We start from the raw sequence: 26,377 nt of genomic DNA on the forward strand, positions 1-26,377 counted from the left end.
GTGTGGTCACGCGTACGGGAGCGGTGATAACGCAACCAAACGAGTAATCTCCTGCTACCTGGCCTTAATTGCTTCATTTCTAGTTTTCAAAGTGCTTGGATCATTGCTTGCCCTCTCCAGCTTATTCTCTCGGTAAGTGTAGATGAATGGTAACATTGTTGGCTGCATGCTGAGAGGCTGCAGCAAGTACATCTAGCTAGCTAATTAGAGCTGGCTTTGCCAGATCAGACTTTATGCTTGCTGAACGTTTAACAGTTTGGTTGTACATTCTACAATTTGTATGGTCAATTTTATAACGTATCTAGTGAGGGTGTTTCGAGCACGTGTCCTCTAGTTCTTTGTTCTTTCATGCCGCCTATAGAGGCTGCACTATGACGAAACTGTGAAGAGGTGTGTGCAGTCATGCTAATTCACATGCAGTGTGAAGGTTTGCTTGCATGTAGAGTGTATTATAGTTTGTCTACGTTGTTACCCAACTTTGATGCAGACACGATCTGACTTGGATTAATTAATTAATAATATAATATAATATAATAATAGTATATTTCTAGCGCATCACCACAGTAATGCAGTTCCCACGGGGGCATACTAACACACACACACACACACACACACACACACAGACAGACAGACAGACAGACAGACAGACAGACACACACACACACACACACACACACACACACACACACACACACAGACAGACAGATAGACACACACACACACACACACACACACACACACACACACACACACACACACACACACACACACACACACACACGCACAGACACACAGACACACACACACACACACACACACACACACACACACACACACACACACACACACACACACACACAGCTAAATACAGTAACACACAAGACAGACTACCTCCCTTCAACCTTTATCACTTTTCTTCCCTTTAGGTGTGTATTGCTGACTCGAAGTTCGAGGAACATGCATTTTGTCTCTGTTTCTGTACTTTCATTGTTGGTTTTCATGTCTGCTGTTGCAAAAGGTGAGATCGCGTGGAAATAGCATACTATTACAGTTTAGAAACAATCTCGATATTGTTTTGGTGCATATTCAGGTGATAGGCATGCTTTTCCTAGTACTGGGAAAGCATTTCTTTATCCTGGCGTATACTCATTTATCAAAGGAAATCCATCTAAAAAAGTGTTTGCTAACGCATCTAATGCTATCGATGGACGCATCAATCGAGGAGAGAGTGGTTATAACATGCTAGACAATTGTGCTGCAACAAGCTACTTTTTTGGCCATCATCGATCACAACAGTATCTGAGAATAGATCTTCAAAGTCCTTACTACATTTTTGCTGTTCAGCTCCATTTGAGAGACAACTCAGTGAAATACAATTATCGATTACAACAAAAAGGTCTGGTTATAGCTGTAAGTAACTCTAACGATTATTTTTGGCCGCGGTGCGATTCTCCTTACAAAAACATTCAAAGTCAGTCTCCTATATTTACTTGCCAGAAGACAGGACGATACGTTTCTGCAGTTCTTCTCAATAGCGCTTGGCCACTTCAAGTTTGTGAAATCCAAATACTGAAAAGTGAAAATAAACAAACTGTTTAGTTGTTTACACAATTACAAAATATTTGTGATCTTGTTTATAGGAATGGATCTAAGCGGTCCAAACGTTGCTACACTTTACCCAAATAGTGTGTTTACAGCAAATGGAAGAGCGGCACTTGTTTCGAATGCTGTAGATGGAAGACATAATGTTGGACAATCTGGAAGATATGGTGCTACCAACTGTGCGATAACTAGTTGGAGTACTAAGAATCAAACTCCCAAATACCTGCATTTTAACTTGGGTGGAGGTCAAGTTATTCGATACGTTAAGCTTCGCCTAAGAGATGGATTAAGACAAGGAGATGTAAAACGATTTGTAAAGCAGAGAGGTCTTACTGTCTTAACGGCTGTCACTGACAATCTCACAAAAGCTGATAGGTGCGGAAGACCCTACGATCCTGTAATACAAAAGCAGTCACCTTGGGTATCTTGCAAGTCCAACAATGTAATCGGAAGATACGCACAATACATTTGGGTTGTATTGTACACAAGACAGCTGCTTGAAATTTGTGAAGTTGAAGTTTTTTATGCAGGTGAATTATTACATTCATTTGCTGACGAGAAGCATTGCTATTTGTAAATATTTGCTATGTTTAGATTCAGAAATTCGCTGTGCACGACCAAAAGATCCACCGAATGGAGTGTACACAGTTTCTAGATTGACTAGAGAAGGTCGTTTGTCACTGCGATGCAATAGAGGATTTGCATCAACTCACGATGATGAAGTGACGTGCAGTGAGTTGGGATATTGGAGTCAACCATTACCGACATGTCGAAGTAAGTAAGCATCTATTGCAGAAAAATACAGCTAAGTTAATTTGTTCCACACACTTGCTGATATTACATAACACACATGTACCCTCAGTCCAAATTATTGCCAAAACTTATTGCAACTAATCGACGCTATCTTTACAATGGAGAGAAGGGCTTATTATTACATCAATGCGGTTGTAGTATAGAAACACAATGATGTTCGCTAACACTTGCTGCTAGTGCATGTCAGTTGCCGTAAGCATCACGTATTTAGTTTTAAAATATATATTATAAACCCACTCTATTAGACAGACTTATATGCACGTAAGGATTTTATTAACTTAAAAGAAATAAGTATTTTTATAAATCTTGAAAATACTACTAAGAGTTACATATGTTTAGTAGATCAGTTTTGTAACAGTCTTGTTGATAAATATGATACATGCAGGAGTTTTGCACTATGTGCATCTTTTTAAGTAGCCACATTTTTGTTGTTAGTACTGTAGCGTGTAGCGAAGTGGTATTGTAGAACGGCTGCATTCTAGTGGTGATTGAAATAATCAAACTTTGCAATTGGACAAGCTCATTTTAATATACAATTTACGTCATAAGCAAAATGATTTTATTCAAAATTTGCGACATACGATAACTTTTCTTCTGCCTTACAACATTAGCGCAATTTTACCGCGCAGATTATTTAGAAGTTTGCAATATAATAAAGACAATACGGTACTTACAATCTTACTAAAAAAATTTAACATTATTGGTTGCACTTCAGTTCTACGTATACTTTTGATTGCAAATATCTGTCAACTATTATAATTCAAATAGTGCACATTTATGAAATATAATCTAACTGGTTTAAGCATTTAAAAATAACTTGTGTATTTTGAATAATAATTTTTGCTAGATCAGGTTTGTTAGTCATATAATGTGTCTAGATTGTCTAGATTAGACAGCAATGTCTTGTTTGCAACACGAGAAACCAGCAACTGCTGTCGCCCACTAGATTAGATAAATTTTGTCAGGTAAATATGGCCAACAATTTTATTTGTATTCTAAGCAATAGCAAATTATTTATTGAAAATGAGGTAGGTTACCTAGTGTACAACTCTGTTAATGTTTATATGCACTCGAAAAGTAAGAAATAATTGTCTATTTATGACATATAAATACAATATATTCCTACCTAATCAACATATTTTGCAAACATAAAATGCAAACATAAAATCGACATGTTTGATTACTTAAATATCTAGTATAATTTTAAAATTGACGCTAAGAGCTTTTGCCACTTAATTTGGTGACGTGGTAAAAAATTTATCAAACATTGTGTTTAAATAAAAAATTTTCTTAAAAGTGACACAACAGAACATGACTTTATCTAATAACAATTTGAACAGGAGTTATTTTGAGTAGCCAAAAGTAAGTCACAAAACTTTTCAGGCATTGAAGCACAAAGTATTTGTTAGATATGTTTAGGTACAGATTGCTTATGCAATAATTCATTTCTAAGATACGTGACTTGTTTTTCAGGCGCTTCATGCCATGAACTTACAACAAGCAATTTCTTCACTACGGGCAATCCTGTTTGCACAGCTAAATGTAAACATGTTGGCTGTGTTGCTGAGTGCAAATGCGATGTGGGATATGAGACAAGTAAAAATTCTACCCGAGAATGTCAATTGAATGGAATGTGGTCAAACTCCGAGTCCGTCTGTCGCTGTAATAATTTAATGTGTTCTGTATAGTCTAGTCAGTTATCTAAATTGTTTGTCTCATTCCTCCAGTAAAAAGATGTAAGCCTCTAAGCGACCCTCGCAATGGCAAAGTCATTGTAAACAACCAAAATTACGGCGCCGTTGCAAATTACATCTGTAATCATGGGTTTAACTTGGCTTATGGGTCTAGTACAAGACGATGTCAAAGTAACGGACAATGGAGTGAATATCAACCCATTTGTAGACGTAGGTCACAAAAATGATACAAATACTATAAAGGCTGAATGTGTGTGTGTGTGTGTGTGTGTGTGTGTGTGTGTGTGTGTGTGTGTGTGCGTGCGTGTGTCTGTCGCATAACCATCCTATTATTCAGATGTGTGCGCAGCTGCAAATTTGAGAAATGCAGCATCAATTTGCTCTGTCAAGAACAATGGAAGAGCTGTTGAGAGATGTTTGGAACCGTCACAATGCGGATCTGGTCTCAACTATGTTTGTGGCATCAATGGAATGGAATATCGCAACAGATGCCTAATGAAAGTTGCAGCATGCACGGAAAAAACAGAAAATGAAGTAGCAGCAGAGGGCCATTGCCACTACGGTATCTCTAGAGACCATAAATTTTCTTCTGTGTTTTAATTTTTTATTTAGGTGGAATTTGCACTCAGCCAAAACCATCTCCCAAAGACGGTGTCCCGTGTGTACAAAAGTTTTATCGATTCTGGTTTAACAGTGACACAGGAGCTTGCGAAGAATATGCCCATGGAGAGTGTTTTAGGGGACATAACATTTTCTACACACTTGATGATTGTAAAAGAACCTGCATTAACAGTACGATCTTGAGATTAATCAATTGCAATTAAGATGTGCTGTTTTTGCCATTGTTGTCGTCTAAATAATTTTAATAATTTAACTTTGTCTTGGCACATTATTTACACTTAAGTACACATTTCATATTTTGTTAGAAATTTGACAAATTGTGTAAACTGCTGCTTGTTTCTCTAGTGTTAACAAAAATACAAAATGGTAAACGTTCTTATTACAATATAAATTATTATTTTCTGAGTTTATGACTATAATGTTATAAACTAAGCTAATAATGCAAATTGCTGATTATTGGTTGCTGATTGGATGATACACACTAAATGTGTTTTTGTAGCTGATATATGTACTCTTCCATACGATGCTGGTAAATGCGACATCAAAGCTACAAGATATTTCTACAACCTGAACTCCAGCAGGTGTGAAAAATTTACTTACCGTGGCTGTTTTGGCAACGAAAACAACTTCAGAGACGCAGCTGCTTGCAACAAGAAATGTAAGAGTTTTGCTAATTTTTAGTTTGACCGTAAATTATTGTTTTCCTACGGTTATTAATAAATTATTATAAATAAACTTTGTTTGCTAAATAATAGAAATTTTTGCTTAATGCAAATGCAAAAGTAAATAACCGTGCAGCAAAGTAAGGACATAATTATTAATTAAGTTTTTATGGCATGCACAAAGCAATAAATTTGCACATGTTATTCTGAGTAGGTTGTAATTGCTCTTCTGTATTGTCCAAAAAGAAAGCTCAAAGCATCAGTCAAGCCAGTATGATTGACTAATTAGCTAAACGGTTAACTTTAATTAATGTTTATTTAATCTGTTTGTAGTGCTTCTAGTGAAGATTAACTCTGCCACCCTAGACAAGCAAGGTAAAGAGTCTTTCAAAGGCAAAGTGATGAAAGTTTGCCGAGCTAAAGCCGGTCGACCATCTCAAGTGTCAGCTGGTCATACAACACATCTCTCAGTAGCCCTGACGACAAGTACTGCCGGTTGCGTGTGTCCGATATTGAGAAAGGGTTTGATCTACAGATTGGCAGTAGAAGTTACGAACAGAAAGACGAAGACATCGTGGAAAATGGGCATCCCTAAATCGTACTATGTCAAGCAGACAGATAAATGCTAGACCAATTGATATCTACCGTATTTCAGAATATACTGTTTTGATTCTGAACTGACGTGCGTCTTAATTGATGTTCGAGAGCCGTAAGTAGTTTCCATGTGATGTAGACATGTTGTAAGCTTTTCATTAGGCAAGGTCATCTGTCTGTAGAGTCTGCGACACATAACAAATTGAATCTCTTGCAAAAATAAAAATTAAGGCAGACGTGTTCTCTGGGTTTAGCCAATTGGTGAGTACCGCGCCCATATCTAGTGATGATAGTCCTAGGAACGGCAAAAGGGGGAAGAGACTGGCTAGAGTCTACTCAAGTCAACACACACACAACACAATTTAGTCACAACCTGACAGCTAGACCATTAACCTTACTAGGCAACTTTAGACTTGACTGCGTACGTGTCCAAGTTACATGAGTAGCTTGAATTCAAAATACTCTAATACACTAACTGCTATTACAGACTTTCTAGGTACTACTTTTCTTGATACTATATATATTATATAAAATCAAGTCACTTCTAAAATGCAGTTGCAGATGTTAGCAGTCACATGCTGTGTCCGCGCTACTGATCAGGGGCGTCGGAAGGGGGTCGGCCGCACGGCCATGGCCGTACCACTTTTCGAAAAATGGACTTTTGCCAGTCGGCCATTAGCGTATACTTCCGGTTTAGGGTTAACTGATTAAATAAGTAATATATTTCTAGTTACGTTAGCATTCTGTACAGCTAGATTTTCAGGCGGTAATTTATAAATTTACGCTCAGTCACAAAGATGAGGCTGGCAACGCGAGGACACGGCAGCGGTAGATAGAGCGCACGCTAACCATTTCCGTGTGCTATATATGCAGATTGACGGGATTCCAGATGTCGGTGATCAGCCCTGTCAGCCTCGCCGTGCTTCATTTCCAAAAGTGTCGTTTGGGAAAAAAGCCCCAAAATCAAGATCATTTCAAGCTGCTTGGTTCGACAACTGGCCTTGGCTTCATTGGCACGACTCCGTTGAGAAAGTGTTCTGTCACGTCTGTGTGAAGGCTGCGAAGTCTGGCAAGCTGAAATGCAAGACTGCTGAGCAGGCATTCATCTATCGCGGAGTTCAAAACTGGAATGATGCCACCCGCTTATTTCGTTCACACGCGAAATCAGACTGCCACAGAGAAGCGGTCGAGTCACTGATCACGCTACCTGCCACAACAAAGCACGTTGGTGAACTACTAAGAACTCAATTGGTTGAAGACAGAAAGAGAAACCGGGCCAGCCTCCTTCGCATTCTCAGGGCGCTGAGGTTCCTGGCACGTCAAGGTATTGCCCTCCGCGGTTCCGCCCTCACCAAAGAGATTGATAGCAATTTGTCACAGCTCATTCGTCTTTTTTGTGAGCTTTCTACAGATCTCTCCGATTGGTTGCAGAAAAAGACAAATAAGTACACAAGTGCAGACATACAGAATGAGCTGCTGAAGGTGATGTCACTTCGAATTCTTCGAGATGTCTCAGCCAAACTTGAAGGCACACCATACACCATTATGGTAGACGAAACCACTGACGCAAGTACCCAGGAGCAGGTTGTAATAGTTCTACGATGGGTGGATGAAGACCTAGAGCCTCATGAGGATTTTATTGGGCTGCACATCACTGCTTCAACTGATGCTAAGTCCATTGTAGTAATTATCAGGGATGTTCTTGTTCGTATGAACCTTAGTCTGACCAACTGTCGTGGTCAGTGCTATGATGGTGCAGCTGTGATGAAAGGATGTCTATCAGGAGTTGCTGCTCGACTCACTCAAGATGAACCACGAGCATTGTTCACTCACTGCTATGGTCATAGCCTCAATTTAGCCTGCCAAGACACCATCAAAGACATAATCCCTATCAAATATGCCCTTGACACAACATTTGAACTGTCAAAACTTCTCAAGTACTCAGCAAAAAGAAAGTCTGAGTACAAGCGACTTCAAGCTGAGATGGCTCCTCGAGACCCTGGATTTAGGACACTATGCCCTACGAGATGGACCGTTCGAGCAGCTTCTCTACAGAGTGTTATGCAAAACTTTTCGGTCATCCAATCCAGCTTAGACAGTTTTGCAGATATGGCAAAACGAGACCCAGAGATGTCTGCTCGGTGTACTGGTGTTGCTGCTCAGTTTTCTTCATTTGACTTTCTCTTTGGAGTAGCATTAGGAGAAAAAGTCTTGAAGTTGGTTGACAATCTGAGCAAAGCTCTTCAGCACAAGAAGATGTCTGCTGCACAAGGTCAAGTGTTAGCAGAACTTACCATCAAATCTCTTGCACTAATGCGTACAGAAGCTGAATTCTCAAATTTCTGGGAAAAGTTGATAGAGAAACAAAGCAAAGAAGATGTTGCAGAGCCTTCCCTTCCTCGGAAAAGGAAGCGTCCTTGCCGATATGATGAAGGAAGTTCGGGACACTTCGCAGCATGTATAGAAGATCATTACCGGGTTATGTATTTTTCCACTTTCGATATGGCAATTCAGTCTATCAAAAGCAGATTTGACCAGCCACACTATAAGATATACAGCAAGCTTGAATGCACACTTCTGAAGGGTGCTGCTGGAGAGAGCTATACGGATGACCTGTCTAGCATACAGGAGTTGTACTGCACAGACTTTGACAGCAATATCCTCCAGACGCAGCTATTGATACTGTATTCTCACTTTAGAGAAACGGCAGTCACACCAGCCCTGATGGATGTTGTGGACTATGTTAAGTCACTAGGGAAACCCGGCCAACTGCTGTTGTCTGAGGTGGTCAAACTTATACGCTTGATCCTTGTTGCTCCTGCAACAAATGCAACTAGTGAAAGAACGTTCTCAGCTCTCCGCATTGTTAAAACATACCTTCGGTGCACTATGACACAGGCAAGGTTAAATCACCTTTTAATGTTGCATGTGCACAAAGAAGCATGTGATAGTCTTGATCTAGAACTATGCATAGATGATTTCTGTAGGGAATCAGAACACAGAAGAAACATTTTTGGCTCAATGTAGATTTACGTACAGAAATAGCCTTGTAAGGTTTGACACATGTTGTTCTAGTAGTTACTAAGTGTTAATCTTGCGTTCTCTGTATGGTATTCAAGCTTTTAGAGAAATGTTTAGCGTGCGTTAACCGTTATATGATCACGCCCACCTAGCGCGCGTTAGGCCGGACCACTTTAAATTTGCTTCCGACGCCTCTGCTGATTGACCTACATAGTTAGCTCAGTTCTTCTAATAATTGCACCTTCTCATCTGAGTCTGACTTGAATTCTTCTATATGTAGCAACCAATGCAGAGACGGCAGAGTTGCTCGCAAGCTCGAAGAGCACCAACAAATACATGAACTATGGGGTACTAACAGTCAGCGGCGTAGCCAGCATTCCGTGATTTGGGGCACAGGTCGTATTTCCATGTTTGAAATTACTTTTAGTTTGACTGCTGGTAGCTACTTACGTATGTACGTATTTGGAAGTATATGTATGCATTTACATAAGAGTTCAGTTAATGGCGGTAGCGCCAAGCCTAACAGTATTCTTTTGCCGCTTTTAGTCACAACGTATTAGAGGAACAGGTGGAACTCTCACCGAAAGCTCTAGTGGCTGCATTTAGGCATATCACAAGAATAAAAATACAGATAACGGTAAGTCAATTGCAAGAAAACCAAGCCAATTCATTAATTAACAGCTACTAGAGACCACTTTTTAATGTGACAATGGACTCTAACGTAATTGATGTATGTATGATTGCAATATAATGATAACCGTATTACAAGTTAGTCGGTGTTGACAAATTTTGGGGAGGCCTGTGCCCTCCCAGGTCCCCTTATATAGCTACGTCGCTGGTTAGTTGCTTGATTGCCGTACTGTTTGCTTACAAAGTAAAGTATGTGCTCAAATTATGTACAGTCGCCGCCAATGTAACGTGTTGGTACTAGTCACGCAGAGAACTAACTGCAATGCAAAAGGCGTCAGGGTACGTTGCAGGTAGACTTTAGGCCCGGTACCCTGCACATCAGTTGGGTGTAATATGATCTCGTACTGTGTTTACGTCAACTCTAAGGCTATACAACTGTACGTCAATAGCGGAATGCATGCAGCAAATACGAGAGATGTTTACTTACTGACCTGACCGGAACGTTAGTGTAGTCTGATACACGATTCTTTCATTCGTATACAAATTATGTCCACTTTAGGGTATGGTAATGTACCCTACGGTAGGTACTCTACGGTATATACCCTACGGTACGGTACCGTAACCCTACGGTACCGTACTCTACGTACTATACCTTACGGTACCGTACCCTACCGTACCGTACCCTACCGTACCGTACCCTACGGTACCAGAAGACTCAATCTACATGCCCTCGTTCTAGATATATAGACCGTGTGATGTTTATAGCGTAATCTGTTAAATTTGAAGCTGGTAGGTTAATTAACTAATCTTGCATTGGTAATGGAAATTGCTGCTGCACGATCATTTCCTCGTCTGAAGGTATACGTAAGAGTGCCATTGTTGTCAGAGATGTGTATATGTACAAGCTCGTGTACGTACACAATCGGTAATTCTGTGCACTGGGAAAATTTGATGTCATGCACAAATTTGTAGAGCCTTCTCAGCGAAGAGCACGTACGCTGACAAGCCTGACACGTGTGACACTGTCTGCAAGTAAACACCGTGCTACGAACGAAATCCCCTAAGAACACGTACACGCTGGAATAAACGTCTAGGACTTTCCAACTAGAAACAGGTGTTAATTATTTTATTATAATTAGTTAGTTTAAGTTTGGTGCTCTAATTCAAAGTAAATATGGCATGCGTACCGAATCAGTAACGCACAAAATTAGACGCTAGACATCTATGACTAGAAGTGCAAACATTGGAAATAAAAATAGAAATAAGAATTAAAACAAATTCAAAGTTAAACATTAAAGTTTTAAAATAAATTACTAAATTTTAAGTACAAAACTAAAACGTTAAATTACTATAAATAGAACATATTTGTGTTATAATTTTAAATGTAAATTGTGCTAAAATAGAAGTCTTTATTAAAGTTTAAAATTTGTATTCTAATTTAAAAACTTAGTTAAGACAAGTTCTAATTTAATAAAAGCAAAAAAAAACAGAAATTAAAATTTCAATAACAAAGTTAAAATATAAATTGTAAGGCAAAAACTTGAATTACTAACTTAGTAACTAAAAATTGGAATAACTCAATCACCCAAAATTTGTATTGCTAGCTGTTTCTGAGGCTGCACTCGAGATCTACACGTATGTTTCTTTGTTCGTTTGTGTCATAGAATCTTCATCCAGACTGCAGTAGCTACATAATAGATCGGATGAAGAACTACGAGGCTAATCCGGGATTGAATATTCGACCAAAGATGCCGGTGCATGTCTTTCTCGCGAGGCTCGTGCAGACATCGATGGCTACCTGCAGCTGCTATATCTAACGAGAACATCACTGCTACTGTCACGTGCCGTGTAGACACGTACGTAGACGCACTATGGTACTGGGAACCGATACGCGCGCCTCAAGCTGTTGACGGAAATCGTACGTGGGTGTGCGTTTGCACGTTTCACTCCAAACGCGACCGAGGTGGGCAGTGGGTACGTTTATTGTGTCTGCATTCTACTGTCAGTCTATCGTCCAGAACGTTGCAAGTGCACCTGTCATTCAACTTCCAGTAGTTTCTACTGCTTCGGGGTTTAACTCACTCGTCATACGCTTGTAAATGATACCTCTCTGCTCTTGTCAAACATTGCTACGTGTGACTGTGTTTTCTTGTACACTTTGCGTAGAGCGCATGAAGAGTTTGCCGTGTTTCTATAGACTCATAGAAATGGAAAGGACGATGAAATTTTGTAGGAAATTGATTTCACATGTCTGATGCTGATTTCCCTGCACGTGCATGCAGCTTTTCCAAGCACGCGGTTGTTAATTAATTAAAGTTCGAGCGCTTCGCAATATATCGATTTTTGCTTGATGTCTGCATGTTGAGTGTACGTGTTCGAGATCTGTGCCGTTTTTTACACTTTCGCCTTGCCGACGTGTTGGCGAGCTGTTTCTCTGGTGTCACAATGTCTGATTTCTAGGAATAATGGCCTTGGAATTTGTCCAAGAGACGTCTTGGTTGAGGCATGTCTGGATGCAGATGCTGATAGTGAACTTGGCGTTTTCTGGTGAGTGAGGTTTGAAATTGTACAAGATACTGTAAAGCCAGAAATTTTAGTAATTTTTATTACTTCTGCCCATGAAGCAGTTCGTACACGTTATTTTAGTGCAGGGCATCGGTACAGTACTGTAGCCGAATTCAAATGCATCTATCTATAACTTTTAGTTTTTTTTAGTACAACCAGGTATCTGTACGAAAATAACTAAAATTTCATGAGTATGAATTTCTGGATTTACAGTATGCTCTAGAGTCTATTTTTGAACTGATTTACAAGTTTTACATTTCTAAACACAGACTGAATTGTATTGTTTTCGCCTGTTTCTTGTTTCCAATTGAGCAAAGTTTGCATTACTGCAAATGTTTTATCTGTTTGACTGTTCGCGATCTTTGTGCAGGAAATGAGTTACCTTTACAGTGGTTCTAATTACGTCTATCTAGGATGCAGTTTAATTAGCTAAACCAGGAATCAGAGGTGCGTTTGATTTTGAAACCATGTTTAGCAGGGTCTAGAGCAGTGTTCAATGCTCACCCCACCCTCAGTACACCCTGCTCCACCTTGAGCACACTCTAATAAATTGAAAAAGTATGAACTTCATCAATATAGTTTGATTATTATACATGCCCAGTGCTGTGATCTGCTGGTTTGAAGAACAGCTCACAGCAAGTAAGCAACTAGCACATGCCAAAAGAGTAAAAAGTCAATAATGATACTGTATTTCTACGAATAGTGATGGGGCACTATTCTGAAACAGGCGTTAATTGAGCATGGGGTGACATTCGAGCATGGGGCATTATTATTCCACAAGCACAGAGATTGTTGCATTGTTTCTTTGCATGCTATCACACGACACAAACAACACACAACAGAACAAGTTAGCATGATCTAATCTTACAGTCTCACTGGTGTGTATCCTGGCTACTTTCGCTTTCACTTGTATTTCTGGTCTGTTGCATACCTACCGTCATCGTCTGTCAATGGTTCTATCTGGGTGTTTATTGCGTCTCAAGCGTACACACTGATAGATGTGCATGCATATAACTGGGTTTGAATACTACCCCAGTGTGGCAAAATCGAACATGGGGCATTATTATTTTGTCACCACGGGGCATTATTGAGCATGGGGCACTGTTTGCGGAAATACTGTATGCTGTTGAGATATGACACATTGTGATTAGGCAAGAGTGATCTAAGATGCATAGTCATTGAAGCTTATTTCTACACTTGGTATGTTGTCACAGTAGATCTTTCGCTGTAATACTCATTAGTCAGAACAGTATTGATTTGTCTGCCTTCCATAGAACAAGCAAATGGAGTATTTCATTAAAGGAAAAACATAAAAAGCAGGACATATTATGCTTCTGGTAGTTGCAAACCACTGGCCTCTTCATGGTTACTCTTCAATCTGCCTGATTCAAATCTTGGCTGTACAATGGTGTAATTATTTACATGGTTTGGGTAACTGCCATTTTTGCTGATGTTTGTGTGCAATAAATATAGAGTTGGGTGCTTGTGAACGTCCTGGTTCTGTCAGTCTATTTCGTCTCTGTGTTTGCATGTTTGTGTCATTGTTTGTTGTTTCCCATTGTATTTGTTTTCTAGCCTGTTTTATTGTCCACTGTTTTGATTGTTAGTTCTCTGGTCTGTCGGTGTGTCTGCTTGCTTGCTTGTTTTGCATAATTAATTTCTTTTGTTATCTGGTGTAGTTTTATATTGCTTTTAAAACCCCACCTCAAACTACGTACATCTAGTGAATCTAAAACTAGTCTTTGATGGATTGCATTGTATGTCCAATGCTTTATTGCCAATTGGTGCAGAAGATTTCTCAATGTCTCTGAGAATGAAAAAATTAGAAACTGCTGAGATTCTAGAAGATGTTGATTTCAATATGTGTAGTTTGTTGTTTACTTTTTGCAGTGTTTATTTAGCTGTGACTGGCTACTTTGTTACTTACACTATTTTGCCAGCAGACTCTGTTGATTGGATCATTGATGTCATGAACTCACGCATGTTAGTCCACTTTCATTGATGCCTCCCCAAACATGGACTTTGGGACCATGCTTAGGAGCTGTAAACACAGGATCTCGGTCTACAGCGAACCAAATGCAAATTGCATGTTGACTCGTCACAAAAAGGTGTTGGACCATCTGTCAATGTGCTGCCTTTGGCACGACTCCAATCTTTGTGTCATATGAGGAACCCTCTTAGGCAGCAAACAGTGAATCCCAGTTTGTTTAAGTTCTGTCTAGTTGTTCTGCTGCTGGTTTCTGTGCCTTCCCTTCTCAATTCCACTGTGATTTGTAATCTGGAAGTGTAGGAGCAGTCCGATGAAGCGATTGCTTGCACACACACCTGCATCTAGCTTGTCTTCCAGTTTCTTGATGGTTTACCAGGTTTTGTTCATTGAGTGCATGGAAGAAGCTTGTTACTTGAGATGGTGTATATTAAACCTGCAGTGTGAAGCACAGTGATCTCTTTGCAACTTTACAGCTGAGACATGACTGAAGAAGAGTAGTGATTTCAGACGCTACTGCGTTTTCATTAGCTTGGTGTTTGTGCTGCTTGTTAATTGGCTTTTAGATTTCTAGTCAGTGTACAAACGTAAATCACACGGATTTTTCCTACCATGTATGCAAACCAGAAGTATTTTAATCATTATGTTCACAACTGTAGGTTTATTCATTTTCTTCAAAGTCGTGTTTGCTCTCAGTCACATTCTTGGTCGGTCGTGTTCTGATTGTGGAGTAATTTGTCCTTTTTTGAAATGAGCTGCACTGAATTGTGGTGCTGTAATTCGGTCTGGTCCAAGTGACTATGAACTCATCTCACTTTCTCTGCTCTTGTTTCTTACATATGAAACAGCCTCCTCATCCCAGCACTAAACCGAAATGTTCTAAGATTAGCGTTCAGCATTTTGATGTGTTTGTTATCATGTCTACTGGGCATTCTCCAGACTTCCTTTCTTGTTTGTGTTTCTTCTCTTTGCAGCAAATCTTGTCTTGCTTTATAGTGTATTGGTTGGTTGGTTGGTTGTTTACCGGTCATTTGGATAATCTATTTTTGTACTTCTAATGTGTGTCTGCATGTTTACATAAATATGTGTTGTCTTTCTTTAGTTTGTCTTCTCTTTTTCTATCTATGGTTATGTCAAGATTGCCTTTTTCGTGGTAATTTTTTCTGTATTGTGTGTGTGTGTGTGTGTGTGTGTGTGTGTGCGTGCATGCGTGCGTGCGTGCGTACCTGCCTGCCTGTGTGTGTGTGTGTGTGTGTGTGTACGTGCGTGTGTGTGTGTGTGTGTGTGTGTGTGTGTGTGTGTGTGTGTGTGTGTGTGTGTGTGTGTGTCTGTGTGTGTGTGTGTGTGTGTGTGTGTGTGTGTGTGTCTGTGTGTGTGTGTGTGTGTGTGTGTGTGTGTGTGTGTGTGTGTGTGTGTGTGTGTGTGTGTGTGTGTGTGTGTGTGTGTGTGTGTGTGTGTGTGTGGTGGACTGGGGTGATGTGGGTGGGTGTGTCATTGTGTGTAGCATGTAATTTTGTTTCATACCATGTGAATATAGGCACATCATCATAATACTTTAAAATTTACATTAATTTTTGTATTTGTAGAAATGAAGTGTCCTAATTTCTTTTTCCTGGAACATGGAAAATTTCAAGATTATTCAAGAGATTTGGGTCATCAGATGGAATTTTACTGTGATGATGGCTATGAGCTGCAAGGTGAATCATCATCTTTGTGTCAAATGTCTGAACGGGAAATACCATTTTGGACAAATCCTCTACCGAAGTGTGTGGAAAGTGTGTTTTTTGCTCGTTGTTTCTTGAATCCATAGTCATACTGTTGTTTTGTCTGCAGTATTACCTGTGTCATTTTGCCCTGTAACTGACACACTTTCATATGGTTACTGCAATGTTACAAGCTATGAAAGTAGTGGAACAAGAACTTGTCAATGTGACCATGGCTTTAGTCTTCAGGGTTTGGCAGTTGCAAAATGTCAGCAGTCAGGAACATGGAGTGCCAGTTTGCCTACTTGCAACAGTAAGAAGAGTTAATCTCAAGTAGCTGTTTTGTTGTTACAGTAGATTTATTGGATTGGTGTAATTGAAGTGGCTTTTATCTAGAGATCTATAGGGGATTACTAATGTATTTGTTCATAGCTATGAGTCTTAATTATGGGAGACTTTGTAGAAGTAATTTAGTGCAAGGAACATACTCTAAAGGCCTTTTCATGCTACACTCCAAAGAGCAATTTGAATGCACATTGGATGCACATTGAATGTAAATTGGATTTTTCACACCTAATGTGATTGGCTGTCAGGCCCCATTAAATGCAGATTTGCTTAAACCACATGAGGAGGTGGTTGAAAGTGGATTCAATGTTCATTGGCGGCTGCACGCCTACCCTTGCAGCTCTTCTCAGTGGTAGGCAGCAGTAGATCTACGTTCCATCTGTATCTTGTGCTTATGGCATGGATGGACATATTTGTAGTCAGATAGAGAACTACCTCTGCCAAGAGACTGGCAGCCATGATGAACACTGGTTCTAATGCACACATGTTACACACTGTCTGATAGGGTGTTCGTGAGATTTACACATTTACGTGGATTGTGTTTTCCTGGTTTGAAATGGGTCAGTGCTCATTGAATGTGCATCCAGTTCAATTTTTTGCAAAGTGTATTGAATGCTGTTTGAATGCGGTTTGAATGTGCTTCAAGTGTGGAAAGGTCTTCATAGGGCACAAAAACTTGTCACTAACTATGTATGTTTGTCAAACTAGACAAATGTGTGGGATGTATGTGAATGTCTAATTATAAATCAGAATTTTCAGCAGGTTTGTCGTCACTTGTTTTGTTTGGCTGATGCTTCCTTGAATGAAGACAGTGGCTGACTGTCTCACACTATGAAACAGCTATGGCGTCATTTTGGGGCGGCGGGACTGTTTGCTGTTACAGCATGCTCTGCTTTGTACATCAGACCCACAAGAATTTCAAATTGATTAGCTACATTAGAAATTTGCATTTATATTATCATGTAATCTGTATGGTTGATTTGCTCGCATTTTTCACTTCCATGCATTTTTCCTGCGTCGATGCTCTTAAAAATATGCAAGAAATGCAAGTTTAGCTCTCATTCGATTTCTACTGCTTTCTAGCATCTAATTTGTCTAGTGCTGCCTCTGTATTGTGTTTTGAGAAACTCATTGAAGAACGGCAGTCTTGATGGATCTAAATCCCCCTTTATTTGAAGCTTAACAGAGCACCAAGTGCAGTCAATTAGCTGTAATGTAAGTAAGTGTCTCTGGTTTGCAACACATAATTACAGAGAGCAATCATGTAATATGAAGCATACAGGAAGGTGATCTGACATTCAAGCATTGATTTGATGTCATGTTGGTAACCTCAGATCCAGAAGACAACTGACCAATGGGAATTTTCTGCCGTAAACTCATGACTACTTTGAAATAACAATAATACTAAGTGATATTGGACATGCAAGACTGACAATGTTTGGCCATTGGTCAATGGCTGGTTGTTGTTCCAGATTCTGTACGCTACTATACCAAACCACCATTCACTGAAGGTCAAGAACTGATTTGTCTTGATGTTCTGGAATACATGTAGATGTCACATAATTCGTTATATACTGTGGCACTAGCTTTCTGTCATCTATGGCCCATCTCAATTAGACAATAAAAACAGGAAAGTGAAAGGCTCATACAAATTTAGACAACACAGTTTGAGCTCTCATTATAACACAATTTTAGAAGTCACTTTTGACTGCCTTGTTGTACATTAATTAAAGCAAGTAGATATATTGAACTAATTGATATACATTAACAGTTTATTTTTGTGAGTACTTACAATACAGCAGTGAAAACGCCATTTGCATCAGAGATTAACACTCTGAGGCTAGATTTGTGTTATCCACCAATTTGTTAATTCACTAAGCATTAGTCAGAACCGATTGTGGCAGATAATGCAGTGTGTGTACTGTACACACAGTCGACTTTCTAACGAAGGCATATACTAGAAGACGCAAATAGCACATTTATGTAAATTACCTTTGATGCAGGTGAGATAAAAATTTTGTAAATGAGGTTTTATCTTGTGTAGTGGCATGCTGAATGCAAATACTTATTGCTGTATAGGTGACCTGGTATACGTAGTTGGAGTTTGACATCGATTTAATTAAAACTGGAATGAGTTTGTCATACTATAACTCGTGTACTATAGGACATTATAAACTTTGCTTTTGGCAACATAGTTGTAGATTTTAGTGTTGTCATCCTAATTGTAATATATCCTACACTTTATTCTCAACAGCTACAAGTAAATTCTGCATTGCAGTCTACACCTGGATAGAATGCTGAGTCGATACCATGACATTGGTAGACAGTGACATGGTGTTTCATGTATATGTTTCTTGTTTACAGAAATAATGTGTCCAGTTCTCTCACCACCTCTGAATGGCTATTTGTCAAGTGCACATTTTATGTACAATGAATCAGTAACTTACAGCTGCAATTCAGGCTACTATTTGAACAATGGAAATGAGACAAGAACTTGCCTAATATCAGGCCAGTGGAGTGGAATAGCACCTCTGTGTCAACCTAAATGTAAGTTGTCTAAGTGTTTAAAATTTATTAATGCTATCAAAATGAGCTAGATGTGTATAGTGCTTTATATTTTTGTATTGACAAATTGACAGTTTAGGATATTTTACTGGTTTGATTGGAACTCTTGCTTATATATTGGCTTCTGCTCATGAATTGCAGTTGTGTAAGTGGAACTGTTCTTTCTTTTCAACACTATGAATGTACTTTTCAAAGACTGCAGAAATCTGAAAAGCCTGGAATGCTTTTCATATTGCTAGATCATCATCTATAGAACATAGTTTGATGTATCATATTGGAATCCTAGAACAAAAACCGGAGTAGGCTGCTGTGGTTGTACATGTTTGCAAATCCCATACATACATACGGGTGACTAACACGGGAACAATGCATGATGCAATTCCGGCCATGGAAACAAAGAGCCATTTGCTACCGATCAACATTTTATAAAACATACAGAGGCCATAACCCCTCCCCCTAGCGTGCACTTTGTATGCTTATGAATTTGTTGATAATTTAGATGACCCTTTTTCAATGTTGCAGTCCACAGTTTAACTATTTAGAGTCATTATTTACTAGATGCTCATCTGCATATGCATATACAATCTAGATAAGCACACAAGTAATTTTCCTTTTTGTAAGGTAATTTGCATCTTGTTTCTTGCAGTGCATTTTTGCTCAGTACCAACACCTCCAGTCAATGGTGTATTACAGTTCAACGGCACAAATATAGGATCCTTGGCATCATTTCAATGCAATTTAGGCTACAACATGACTGGAAGTCCAATGAGTACTTGTCAACTAATTGGCACTCGGTTGCAGTGGTCTGATCAGACACCAAATTGTACAGGTAGGATTTTGTTGTTTTGATATTTCAACTGTATTATTATTTTTCTATTGTGGACAGTGATAAAGTGTCCAAGACTTTCTCTTCCTTTGAATGGCTATTTATTGAGCAATGGTGTTTTATACAACACAACTGTCAGTTATGGCTGCAATCCTGGTTATCGTATAAAGAAACATCGGACAATAACTTGTCAAATTTCAGGCCAGTGGAGTGATACTCCACCTCGTTGTAAATGTAAGAAGCATAAAGTGCTTTTGATGATCTCCATTTACTTGCATCTAGGCTAAGTTAATATTGTCTGTCAAAATAGATTGATTTTAGACTTTGTAGGAAATCATAAAGATATGTTTATATTCAGTTACTATTTAGTTGGTTAGTTGTGATTTGAGAGTCATTTGCCCAATTGTTTTATTCTTACTTGAGGAATGACACGAGCTGTACATTTTCTAATGTATGAAGATATAGAACTTGCTGTACACTTCCAAGTTGTACAATTAAGCACATATTTTCTTTGATATATCTACCATGTCATTACAACTAGCAAGTGTGGATTAAGAAGATTTAGAGACATTGATCAAGCTACGATTACAAACATCATTTTATATCATTTGAATTTGCATGAATAATATATGATCTCAACGTCACTTGGGAATAGTGAAGCTGCCTATTTACTTGCATTTAGTGACACATGTCTAATTTCAGAGTATGAAATAACTGCCGGTCATTGGGCAATGACTGACCAAATGACAAGATTGCATGGCCATTTGACTTGACAAAGAATTGACTAAAATGGCAGCTATGGCTGAGTGGTCGATGCATTTGAAATTCTTATTTTAGTGTGTGTAATTAACATTTGGACGTTCACCATTGTAATCATGAAAGCTTTGTCTTCTCAGGCAATTGGCAAGCTTTCCATTGGACACTGATGTGTGCTTGCTGTTTTATTCAGCTTGTAAAGATGACATATAAGGCAAACATCTACAAGAACAAGATTTTAGTCGTGTCGTGTTTTATGTGATCTAGTCAGAAAAATATTGTGCTACATGATTGGGTTAGGTGCAGTGTTGGGGTTTGTTTAATAGAAAAAATGGTAATGAATTTGGCAGGACATGTTTCATGTTTGCCTAGTTAATTGTTCAGTTTTTATGATTTTCTAGTGTTTGAAGTAGGTTTAATTAAGAAAGCGGTTTAGGTTTAAAATATAACTTGTTTAGTGCAGGTGGAAACAGGTCAATTCTTAATTAAACCAGTTTAGCTTAAACCATTTGTTAATCGGTTTAGGCACTAGTGGAAATGGCCCTTACTGTACCTGTAAATTTCGGTTGTATTACTACGATCAGATGACTCTATTAAAAGTTTTACGATGATGTGGCTATACTCTCCTGTTAACATGCAAGTTATGCTTTAGTTTTGATTTCAGTTGCTGATAGATTTGATTTTGATTAAAACACAACTTTGTGTACTGTCCTGATTGTAATTTAGTGGCAGAGTGCTTGGCACCTCGACCTCTTTTCAATGGGCAAGTCTTATACAACAGTACCAAATTGGGATCATCGGTATTGTTTAAATGCAATGCTGGCTACAAGTTGATTGGAAGTACAACTAGTTCGTGCAAACTACGTGGTTCTCAACTACAATGGTCCTTGCGATCACCCACTTGTCAAAGTAAACATCACTGATCACATTAAAATTGACATGTTTTATCTCTCTTGTGTAACAGTGATGACATGTTCAACTCTCTCTGGACCAACAAATGGCTGGCTGTCAATCTCTGATTTTGGCAATAGCAAATTAGTGACTTACAATTGTGATCCAGGCTATCATCTTAAGAATGGAAGTGCCACAAGATATTGTTTAGTCTCAGGCGAGTGGAATGGAACTGCACCAGGTTGTGAAGGTAAGTAACATCATTTAACTGTTGTGTGTTTATCTATCAATACACTCATTGTTTGTATTGATATTTATTCACTCATGAATAAATGTAGACATTTTGATTCATACTGCTCCTTGTACAGTCCGTACTAGAATTTTGTTTGTAACATAATGAATTATTTGCTTTCTTGTGTCTTGTAGTGGGTGTTTGCTCAGTACCGACGTTTCCAGTCAATGGTGTTGTGGAGTTCAAGAGCACGGATATGGGATCTTTGGCATCATTTCAGTGCAATTTAGGCTACAACATGACTGGAAGTCCAACAAGTATTTGTCAACTAGTTGGCACTCAGTTGCAGTGGTCTGACAAGACACCAAATTGTACAGGTGAGAATTTTTGTTTCAATGTTTGAACTGTGCTTTAATGCTTCTGTTGTGGACAGTGATAAAGTGTCCAAGCCTCTCTCATCCTTTGAATGGCTATTTATTAAGGCATGATGTTTCTTACAACACGACTGTCTCTTTTGGCTGCAATCCTGGTTATCGTTTGAAGAAACATTGGACAATAACTTGTCTAATTTCAGGCCAGTGGAGTGGTGCCTCACCTCATTGTGAATGTAAGTACAGTAGTGTAGGAGAATTTAGACGTCATAATTTATTTGCATCTTTTCTAATTTAATTGAAAATTATAAATTGTGTAGGGGCAATCGTGAAATGTTTGTACCTTGGTATCTTAGAAACTTTGCTCAGTTATGTTTGTGCATGCATGTGGAGAGACTAGGTATTTACTCTTGGCTTTTCACAATTCGTTGCCAGTGCCGTGAAATATTAGTTCTTGTATACTTCTGCTTTCTTCGTACTTGAAAATGGCACAAGCAAATGTTTACAGTTGTCAAAGGACAGACGTGTCGATCTTGATGCACAGTTTTCAAGTAGGACAATTACACGCGCACGTAGGTTTGATTATCTCTGCCATGTCTTTTGCAGCTAGCAAGCCTGAATGCAGAAAACGTAGGGAAGGGAGGGAAAACATTATCCACAAGGATCATTTTACTGTATGTTATGTGCTTTTGTATAGATAGATAGATAGATAGATAGATAGATGTCAACTGTACTATCAACGTGGAAATTTCAGTTGCGGACACATTTATACTTCTGCTTGAGCGTTTGGATAGTCTAAGCATGCAAGCCTTGAGGCGATGTCTTCTTGACTATGAGTCAACTGTTCTTAGAGAGAAACAGTAATTGTCAATGAGAACTAGAGTAAAGCGCCTCTTATGCTGGCGATTTTATGATTTCACTGGGAGGTTAGTCTACTTTCAATGCATAAGACTGGTGAGGGTATAGTAGTCTATAGTTGCTTGCATTGTAGTGAGATGTGTTTGGGTTATGTAATGGTTTATAAGAAAAGCATAATTTTTTAGTCTTCTCAGAGAATTGGCAAGTTTTACCTTGCCCACTGATACTTTCAACGTTCTTTTCTAACATGCCTTATAATGGTGTCATTTAGTTGAATGTTGTGTATTTTGGCAAGCTAGTCAGGAAACATTTGCTACTGCATGATTGGGTCAGCTGCAGTAGGGAAAAGAATGGTAATGAAATGCATACAGGATATTCTTGATGTTTGCAAATTTAATTGGATATATTTTATATTAATTGTTACAGTGATTTTACTTGTGATGTTGGTTTGTGTGTTACTATGATGAACGTTATTTTAAAGTTTTGCAATAATGTGGCCATACATCATGTATTTATCAGTTTATACTTTAGCGTTGTATCTGAGTTACTGATAAGTTTGCTTTTGATCAACACAGTTTTTTTGCTCGATGTAATTTAGTGGCAAAGTGCTTGGTACCTCGACCTCCTCTTAATGGACAAGCGTTATACAACAGTACCAGGTTTGGATCGTTGGTGTTATTTCAGTGCAACTCTGGCTACAAGTTGGTGGGAAGTACAACTAGTTCGTGCAAACTACAAGGCTCTCAACTCCAATGGTCTAGGCAACCGCCCACTTGTCAATGTAAACATTGCTCAGATACTATAGATTGAGACATTTTGATCTTTTTTTTTGTTGTTGTTATGACAGTGATTGTATGTCCTACTCTGTCTGGACCAATGAATGGCTGGCTGTCAATATCTGATGTTGGCAATAGCAAATTAGTGACTTACAATTGTAATCCAGGCTATCATCTTAAGAATGGAAGTGCCACAAGATATTGTTTAGTCTCAGGCGAGTGGAATGGAACTGCACCAGCTTGTGAAGGTAAGTAACATCATTTAACTGTTGTGTGTTTATCTATCAATACACTCATTGTTTGTATTGATATTTATTCACTCATGAATAAATGTAGACATTTTGATTCATACTGCTCCTTGTACAGTCCGTACTAGAATTTTGTTTGTAACATAATGAATTATTTGCTTTCTTGTGTCTTGTAGTGGGTGTTTGCTCAGTACCGACGTTTCCAGTCAATGGTGTTGTGGAGTTCAAGAGCACGGATATGGGATCTTTGGCATCATTTCAGTGCAATTTAGGCTACAACATGACTGGAAGTCCAACAAGTATTTGTCAACTAATTGGCACTCAGTTGCAGTGGTCTGACAAGACACCAAATTGTACAGGTGAGAATTTTTGTTTCAATGTTTGAACTGTGCTTTAATGCTTCTGTTGTGGACAGTGATAAAGTGTCCAAGCCTCTCTCATCCTTTGAATGGCTATTTATTAAGGCATGATGTTTCTTACAACACGACTGTCTCTTTTGGCTGCAATCCTGGTTATCGTTTGAAGAAACATTGGACAATAACTTGTCTAATTTCAGGCCAGTGGAGTGGTGCCTCACCTCATTGTGAATGTAAGTACAGTAGTGTAGGAGAATTTAGACGTCATAATTTATTTGCATCTTTTCTAATTTAATTGAAAATTATAAATTGTGTAGGGGCAATCGTGAAATGTTTGTACCTTGGTATCTTAGAAACTTTGCTCAGTTATGTTTGTGCATGCATGTGGAGAGACTAGGTATTTACTCTTGGCTTTTCACAATTCGTTGCCAGTGCCGTGAAATATTAGTTCTTGTATACTTCTGCTTTCTTCGTACTTGAAAATGGCACAAGCAAATGTTTACAGTTGTCAAAGGACAGACGTGTCGATCTTGATGCACAGTTTTCAAGTAGGACAATTACACGCGCACGTAGGTTTGATTATCTCTGCCATGTCTTTTGCAGCTAGCAAGCCTGAATGCAGAAAACTTAGAGAAGGGAGGGAAAACATTATCCACAAGGATCATTTTACTGTATGTTATCTGCTTTTGTATAGATAGATAGATAGATAGATAGATAGATGTCAACTGTACTATCAACGTGGAAATTTCAGTTGCGGACACATTTATACTTCTGCTTGAGCGTTTGGATAGTCTAAGCATGCAAGCCTTGAGGCGATGTCTTCTTGATTATGAGTCAACTGTTCTTAGAGAGAAACAGTAATTGTCAATGAGAACTAGAGTAAAGCGCCTCTTATGCTGGCGATTTTATGATTTCACTGGGAGGTTAGTCTACTTTCAATGCATAAGACTGGTGAGGGTATAGTAGTCTATAGTTGCTTGCATTGTAGTGAGATGTGTTTGGGTTATGTAATGGTTTATAAGAAAAGCATAAATATTTAGTCTTCTCAGAGAATTGGCAAGTTTTACCTTGCCCACTGATACTTTCAACGTTCTTTTCTAACATGCCTTATAATGGTGTCATTTAGTTGACTGTTGTGTATTTTGGCAAGCTAGTTAGAAAACATTTGCTACTGCATGATTGGGTCAGCTGCAGTAGGGAAAAGAATGGTAATGAAATGCATACAGGATATTCTTGATGTTTGCAAATTTATTTGGATATATTTTATATTAATTGTTACAGTGATTTTACTTGTGATATTGGTTTGTGTGTTACTATGATGAACGTTATTTTAAAGTTTTGCAATAATGTGGCCATACATCATGTATTTATCAGTTTATACTTTAGCGTTGTATCTGAGTTACTGATAAGTTTGCTTTTGATCAACACAGTTTTTTTGCTCGATGTAATTTAGTGGCAAAGTGCTTGGTACCTCGACCTCCTCTTAATGGACAAGCGTTATACAACAGTACCAGGTTTGGATCGTTGGTGTTATTTCAGTGCAACTCTGGCTACAAGTTGGTGGGAAGTACAACTAGTTCGTGCAAACTACGTGGCTCTCAACTCCAATGGTCTAGGCAACTGCCCACTTGTCAATGTAAACATTGCTCAAATACTATAGATTGAGACATTTTGATCTTATTTTTTTTGTTATAACAGTGATTGTATGTCCTACTCTGTCTGGACCAATGAATGGCTGGCTGTCAATATCTGATGTTGGCAATAGCAAATTAGTGACTTACAATTGTAATCCAGGCTATCATCTTAAGAATGGAAATGTCACAAGATATTGTTTAATCTCAGGCGCATGGAATGGTACTGCACCTTCTTGTGAAGGTAGGGTCATTGATTAAAGTCGTATCTTCACTGCTGCAACTACTCATACATCATTTTTCATAGATAGTTAAACATTCTGTAATATATAAAAGAACGTAAACACTAGGCTTGTGATATCCAGGGTTTCTGTCAGGACATTTTACATTGTACCATGCAAATTTTACTTGTTTTGAGTTGAGGTTAGCTATTGCTTTACTCTTGATATCAGTGATTGTGTTTAATTTATTGTACAATACATATTTAGGAACAGTAAAAATGGAAAATCTGTTTGCTATATGTCCTTCGATCAAACACACGGGTCTTGTTATTTATATATATAGCAAGACTGTTAATCGAATTATCATTGTTGAGCATCGTTTGCATATTCTTACAGGCGTGCATTTAGG

At 38.6% G+C, this 26,377-nt stretch overlaps 4 protein-coding genes across 6 annotated transcripts in view; all 4 read left to right on the forward strand.

The window, feature by feature from the left end:
- LOC134176221 (uncharacterized) overlaps positions 1-6,542 on the forward strand; it is a 6,999-nt gene extending 457 nt beyond the window's left edge. Inside the window, exons 2-13 of the mRNA XM_062642903.1 lie at positions 1-132; positions 927-1,018; positions 1,091-1,576; positions 1,641-2,132; positions 2,197-2,376; positions 3,889-4,077; positions 4,143-4,319; positions 4,447-4,671; positions 4,722-4,901; positions 5,230-5,388; positions 5,607-5,663; positions 5,726-6,542. The exon at positions 1-132 is cut by the window's left edge and continues 304 nt beyond it. Of these exons, the coding sequence (XP_062498887.1) occupies positions 958-1,018; positions 1,091-1,576; positions 1,641-2,132; positions 2,197-2,376; positions 3,889-4,077; positions 4,143-4,319; positions 4,447-4,671; positions 4,722-4,901; positions 5,230-5,388; positions 5,607-5,663; positions 5,726-6,021 (2,502 nt within the window). The 5' untranslated portion in view covers positions 1-132; positions 927-957 and the 3' untranslated portion in view covers positions 6,022-6,542. The remainder of the gene's footprint in view (positions 133-926; positions 1,019-1,090; positions 1,577-1,640; positions 2,133-2,196; positions 2,377-3,888; positions 4,078-4,142; positions 4,320-4,446; positions 4,672-4,721; positions 4,902-5,229; positions 5,389-5,606; positions 5,664-5,725) is intronic.
- Positions 6,543-6,853: 311 nt separating this feature from the next.
- Positions 6,854-9,013, forward strand: LOC134176326 (zinc finger MYM-type protein 1-like). Its single transcript, XM_062642996.1, has one exon. The coding sequence runs from the start codon at positions 6,854-6,856 to the stop codon at positions 9,011-9,013; it is 2,160 nt and encodes a 719-aa protein (XP_062498980.1).
- Positions 9,014-11,599: 2,586 nt separating this feature from the next.
- On the forward strand, positions 11,600-21,533 carry LOC134176327 (E-selectin-like). Its single transcript, XM_062642997.1, has 9 exons — positions 11,600-11,611; positions 12,098-12,184; positions 15,776-15,964; positions 16,023-16,205; positions 18,602-18,784; positions 19,449-19,631; positions 19,689-19,862; positions 21,111-21,293; positions 21,349-21,533. The coding sequence occupies exons 2-9, from the start codon at positions 12,103-12,105 to the stop codon at positions 21,531-21,533; spliced, it is 1,362 nt and encodes a 453-aa protein (XP_062498981.1). The 5' UTR covers positions 11,600-11,611; positions 12,098-12,102.
- Positions 21,534-21,724: 191 nt separating this feature from the next.
- LOC134198073 (sushi, von Willebrand factor type A, EGF and pentraxin domain-containing protein 1-like) overlaps positions 21,725-26,377 on the forward strand; it is a 34,931-nt gene continuing 30,278 nt past the window's right edge. For all 3 annotated transcript variants that reach the window (XM_062667405.1, XM_062667406.1, XM_062667407.1), the window contains exons 1-8: positions 21,725-21,884; positions 21,941-22,114; positions 23,335-23,517; positions 23,584-23,760; positions 23,937-24,119; positions 24,176-24,349; positions 25,570-25,752; positions 25,815-25,991. In XM_062667405.1, the coding sequence (XP_062523389.1) occupies positions 21,764-21,884; positions 21,941-22,114; positions 23,335-23,517; positions 23,584-23,760; positions 23,937-24,119; positions 24,176-24,349; positions 25,570-25,752; positions 25,815-25,991 (1,372 nt within the window). In that variant the 5' untranslated portion in view covers positions 21,725-21,763. The remainder of the gene's footprint in view (positions 21,885-21,940; positions 22,115-23,334; positions 23,518-23,583; positions 23,761-23,936; positions 24,120-24,175; positions 24,350-25,569; positions 25,753-25,814; positions 25,992-26,377) is intronic.

Source organism: Corticium candelabrum, chromosome 2, assembly GCF_963422355.1.
Source record: "Corticium candelabrum chromosome 2, ooCorCand1.1, whole genome shotgun sequence".
Lineage (NCBI taxonomy): Eukaryota > Metazoa > Porifera > Homoscleromorpha > Homosclerophorida > Plakinidae > Corticium > Corticium candelabrum.